The 6,087-nt window shown below is 33.3% G+C and overlaps 1 protein-coding gene across 2 annotated transcripts; it reads right to left on the minus strand.

Annotated features, from left to right (window-relative positions):
- Positions 1-2,293: 2,293 nt before the first annotated feature.
- On the minus strand, positions 2,294-5,710 carry LOC139507067 (fos-related antigen 1-like). 2 transcript variants are annotated; one of them, XM_071295631.1, is made up of 4 exons: positions 5,460-5,710; positions 4,611-4,955; positions 3,593-3,700; positions 2,294-3,111 (listed from the first exon to the last, which is right to left on the minus strand). In XM_071295631.1, exons 1-4 carry the CDS (start codon positions 5,559-5,561, stop codon positions 2,686-2,688), a joined length of 981 nt encoding a protein of 326 aa, XP_071151732.1. In that variant the 5' UTR covers positions 5,562-5,710; the 3' UTR covers positions 2,294-2,685. The 2 variants fall into 2 exon arrangements, with proteins under 2 accessions (XP_071151732.1, XP_071151733.1); XM_071295632.1 differs by lacking the exon at positions 5,460-5,710 and adding an exon at positions 5,133-5,258.
- Between the last annotated feature and the right edge of the window lie 377 nt (positions 5,711-6,087).

Consider the following 6,087-nt stretch of genomic DNA (forward strand, 5'->3'; position numbering starts at 1 on the left):
AATCTTTCTTATTTCAAACTCAAGTTTCACTACCCGATAGGAAAGAGTAAAGATAAGATGGTGCAGTATTCCGGTGATCTATGAAACAAAACATTAAAATTCTACAGTTCACATTTTTATGTACTTCTGATACAAATTGTTTTTAATCAGAGTCTGTGATATTATGATAACCAGATGCTCCGCAGGGCGCAGCTTTATACGACCGCAGAGTTTAATACTGTGCAATTGAAAATTTCTTGCTATTGCACAATACTTAATATAATAATTTTGGATCCTGATTTGAACCAACTTGAAAACTGGGCCAATAATCAAAAATCTAAGTACATGTTTAGATTCAGCATATCAAAAAAGCACAACAATGTTTGTTAAAATCAAACTAAGTTTAATTTTAGACCCTTTGGACTTTAATGTAGACCAATTTAAAAACGGGTACAAAAATTAAGAATCTACATACACAGTTAGATTTGGCATATCAAAGAACCCCAATTATTCAATTTTTGATGAAATCAAACAAAAGTTTAAATTTGGACCCCCATTTGGACCAACTTGAAAACTGGGCCATTAATAAAAAATCTAAGTATATTTTTAGATTCAGCATGTCAAAGAACCCCCAGGATTCAATTTTTGTAAAAATCTAACTAAGTTTAATTTTGGACCCTATTGGACCTTAATGTAGACCAATTTGAAAACGGGACCAAAAATTAAGAATCTACAAACACAGTTAGATTCGGCATATCAAAGAACCCCAATTATTCAATTTTTGATGAAATCAAAACAAAGTTCAATTTTGGACCCTTTGGACCCCTTATTCCTAAACTGTTGACACAAAAACTCCCAAAATCAAACTCAACCTTCCTTTTATGGTCATAAACCTTGTGTTTAAATTTAATAGATTTCTATTTACTTATACTAAAGTTATAGTGCTAAAACCAAGAATAATGCTTATTTGGGCCCCTTTTTGGCCCCTAATTCCTAAACTGTTGGGTCCTCAACTCCCAAAATCAATCCCAACTTTCCTTTTGTGGTCATAAACCTTGTGTCAAAATTTCATAGATTTCTATTTACTTTAACTAAAGTTATAGTGCGAAAACCAAGAAAATGCTTATTAGGGCCCTTTTTGGCCACTAATTCCTAAAATAGTGGGACCAAAAGTCCCAAAATCAATCCCCACCTTCCTTTTGTGGTCATAATCTTGTGTTAAATTTCATAGATTTCTATTCACTTTTACTAAAGTTAGAGTGCGAAAACTAAAAGTATTCGGACGACGACGCCGACGACGACGCCAACGTGATACCAATATACAACCAAAAACTTTTCAATTTTTGCGGTCGTATAAGAACACCTTTTTAATGACGTGACAACTTGAAGGGTCACACCGTATAACGAGTGTAAAAGTATTTAAATTAAACATGTTAATTACCACGACAATACGTGTATGGTATGATCATAACCATACGAGTATGGTCCGAAAACTCATATGGTCCGGAACATAACCATTAGGCGAAACTGTCGGACTTGCAGGGTTATCTAACCTTTACCATATTTTCATGTTTCAGAAGTTAGCATTATGTTTTCATGGTTAAGTTTCTTTTTCAGATACTATCAGGGATAGTTTATATATGTGGTGTGTGGAATGATTGCAAGGTGAACATTTCGTCTATATAATGCAAGGAGTACATGTTATTCTATATCTATCACCAGAAGTGGTATCACAAATTGAAATTTTGAAATACATTTAAACAATAATACCGAATTATCCCTGCTCACTGTAATGTAGATTGAGCTAATATCCAAGGCTATTCTACATGTATACAGTGGCGGATCCAGGGGGAGGGTTCCGGGGGTTGGAACCCCTCCCCACTTAATTTTGGGCGATCAATGCATTTGAATGGGGACATATAGTTGGAACCCCCTCCTTTTGTCCTGGGTTGGGACCCCCCCCCCCCCCCCCCCCCCCCCTTTGTAAAATGGCTGGCTCCGCCCTTGTGTATATATGGTCAAAATGGATTTTCATTCAGAATACTACTTCATAATTTGTCGGAAAAAATATATAATAGGTTTTGAACAAATAAAGCATTATGCCTTTATTTATTCTTCCTTTTTCTGTCTTATTCACAAAACATGTGTGTGAGAATTTTCTTTTGTCACAGTACACCAATAGTGTGGCCATTTGAAGTGTCAAATGTAACCTTTTCCAAACAGCACAAGTAATATCATTTATTCTATGATAATAATTACTGCTGGTCCACTTAATAATGCTGTGTATTAATGAGTATTAATATAATGATACTAATTCAGTTAAATTTATTTATTTGTGAAACATAAATAATAATGAACAGCATATTTGTAGCATTTGATAAGAATCATAACACAAGCACCAACAAATTAAATGTAGAAAAATAAGTAGAAAATTTAAAAATGAACACTAAAAATATCAAAATTCTTCATGCATAGATCTTTGTACAAAAATAAATATTATTTTGCATGTTTATGCTACACACATTAAGTTTGTTTTGCATCCTCTTGAATCCAAGTCATATGTATTTTCATATTTGTATCTTTACACCGTTTCAACTGTTACTCAATATGATAGTGATGCTCCCGAAACAAAAACTTATTTAACTTGTATGAGTTAATCTCAAAACTGGCAAGACATTGTCCCAAAAGTTTGTGTTAGATTGAAAATTATAATGAAATTAGTGTAGGAGAATTAACATTTTCAGCACTACTGTCACTCGTTGTTCTTGATGCTTCAGTACTGCATGTATTTGGACCATTAGTTATTGGTGTAAGGCCAGTATGATCAACCATATTGTCTAATGTGAAATAAAATCCGTTTGATGGCGTTGTAATTGGAATGCCCATAGCTTTTTCAGATTTAAAAGATAGAGTACTTGGTCTTGTTGAAGCACATGCATTCACACAACTGCCTTCTAATGGTTCAGATTTGATTTTAAGTGTACGGGGACTATACTCTTGCTTATCTTGTTTTTCAACCTTGCACACTGGTGTGTGAGCTTGCAAAATGAATTCCAACTGATCCTTCTCTTGCTGAAGAGACTGAATTTCTATTTCCAAATTATCTCTTTCTTTTTCCAATCCATCAGTTTCCTATGAGAACAATAAAACCTATTAAATCTAGAGCAAAAATTAATCTAGACTAGAAGATGGTCAACCTTTTTTTCGTTGGTCATATAATTTTATGTCATACTTATAAACATATCCCTCAATTCAAAACCTGAAATAATATTATCCATGTCTGAAATATTCATATTTTGTTGCTCCAAAATAGATTTGATATTTTGTTAAAAATTCCAAAGCTTATTTGGACCCAGGTTTGGACTCATTATCTGTATATTACATGTAAGAAAAGAAACATTTTTTTCTCCATCTTGTTTTATAATAATTAAGTGCATGTGCCATCATCCTTTTCGGTCACTTTGTGAATAGAAGATGGCTTTAGTTATTCTGCATGTCAACAAAGGTATGACACCCTTTCATTAATTGAAATCAATATTTTTAAGTTTTGTCCTATGTCCAGTAAAACTTCTCTTTTTAAAATCATTCCTGCACAAAATTTAATTAAACTTACATTTACAAGTCTATTTGTATGGTCAACCCTTCTTTGGCGACACTTAGCTGCAGCTAGTTTGTTTCTCTCTCGTCTAATCCTTCTCCGTTCTTCTTCCTCTGCTGATAACTATAATAAGAAAGAAACAGGAACGATTAAGAAGGTGAGAGATTGTTCAATCGGTTTGTAAACCACTTTTAATACTCATATAGCTTGTTGGCATGCGTGCCGATGGTGTACATACATTTTTGTATTTCTACTTCTTTATTTGAATGATAGGTTATATTACGAGAAATATACTATAAAAACAAGCAATCAGTCACAAATGAAAATGTTGACATTAAAATGTATGACTCGACATGAGCTTGCGGGCACTTGTTATGTAGACGACACCCGGGAAAATGAAAGTTTTTAAAAATTAATAGCACGTAAAAGTGTCAATAAGACGGATGAACTACGGTTTCTCAAACATGATAAACAGAAACGGAAATTGTAATAGTCTTATCTTGTCGGTTCAACGTCCGCCTCTTATTAACTTGTAGCATGTAACTGGTATTAAAAATATATTAACTTGTAATCCGGATAAAAGTGAGTACACACAGGAACGTGTGATATTTACAGATTTTGATAAAACATTTACGTGTATTAGGGAATATAAAATATGCATGTATTGTTGGAGCTATCAAATTCCAACTGTAACTTGAATTGATTGGTATCTGGCTGCAGCATAATAAAGACAAAATTATATTGCGTCTAACTTGATATAAAGATAGATAATTTGTAAACACTTCGAGATCGGAATTTTCGTGCTCACTAAATCTTTACGATCAATAACATGAATATACACGGCATATATTCCGACATTCAGACCCGTATTTATTCTTACTCTTTGATACCTGGCAGGTGATTTGTTCTTGCTTATGCTTGGCACGGTGAAGCAATGTAATAATTGTCATTTAATCTCTGACAGAATATTCATGGTTCGCATGCTTATAATGCGGACTTGTGAGAGGTACATACGTGATATTTATATACTTACATTTTCATCATTTCTTCTTCGCCCTCCTTTGCGGCCAGGTCCACTTGACATCATATATGAAGTAGTGACATGAGAGTCTCCTGATTCTGACACTCTCGATTTCTTACTAGGAGTCCAATCCGAATCGCTGCTATCGCCATAATCATACCCATCATTTGACCTGTCGTGTAGGTCAACAACTGGTGGTAAAAATCCACTCTGAGTTAAAGGGTTTTGACCTGAATTAACAGGTACTGATTGTAATTCTATGAATGTTTGTTCAAGGTTTGATAATGTTGAAGGCGTAAGAAGCGATGTCGGTGTTGAAGCTGATGTAACACCATAAGATACTGAAGGCACAACATACTGAAAAAAAAGAAGTAACAATATTTGACTATATACCATTAAACTACAATAGCGACACGTTTTACTTGATTACTTTTTTTTCTTCCCGAGATCATATAAAAACCATCTTAAATCATACATTTAATTGTACCTTCATATACGGCTCTGAAATGCACCTTAACAAATTATGATACATACCCGTGAACTATTTCTTCCATAAAAATTAGAAAAATTTTGCCACATTGCGAGTTAAATATTGTAAAGCTTATGTATACATGAAGTTGTACATATATATATACTAAATTATCAGTCAAATTTGTCACGTGTAGTCTAAATTTAGCCGATTCGGCGCATGCGTTTTAGCCTTTATGTCTTTAGGGGGAACAATACAATCAAGTTCTTTTTTTTATTACATTTGTATGCATTAAATTAAAATTAGTAAAAAAATAAAATAAATACTTTGTTTAGTACTTTAATAACACAAATTATGGCTATCAAATAAAAGACACGAAAGTTGATACTTACTGAACTGACTGATGAGGCGTTAGACATGTTGGAAAGAATCTTCGCCACGTATTTTGATTCTTCACTATAGTTTTCTCCTTTTTCGGCTGCACTATTGTACATGTTACTTTAAATCTAATAGTTTTCCTCTTGGTTGAAACTGAATAAATTTGGTAATACGTTAATAAGGCCGATATAAATTTCAAATCTTTTATCCAAGTATATTATGACTCACGACTAGTTGTGATTCGTATATGACAGGGAATATACCAGTTGGTCTTATATACACAAGTGAGTCACAATGAATCATGTTCCCAAAATAGTAACATTACTCATTCGCCGTGTGGAAGTTTCGGACTTTACAATCATATGAACCAAAAGACGAGAGAAGTCTAGAAAGTAAAGTTTAAATTTAGACACTCCTTATTTGGCGATACTCTATTACGTCAATCCACTGTTTACGTATGTTTATAACAAACAAATATCTAGAGCGTGAAATTATTAACAGGTTAAGGCTTTCCTGCCTTCGTGCATTGAACCAGAGTCCTTTTAAAATAAAATTGTATTAAATATCTCTGATTAATTATTAACAAACACTCTGGTTTACATTTTTATCGTAAGTTTATAGTTCAAGAACAAAGGAAAGATG

Source organism: Mytilus edulis, unplaced genomic scaffold, assembly GCF_963676685.1.
Source record: "Mytilus edulis unplaced genomic scaffold, xbMytEdul2.2 SCAFFOLD_1426, whole genome shotgun sequence".
NCBI lineage: Eukaryota > Metazoa > Mollusca > Bivalvia > Mytilida > Mytilidae > Mytilus > Mytilus edulis.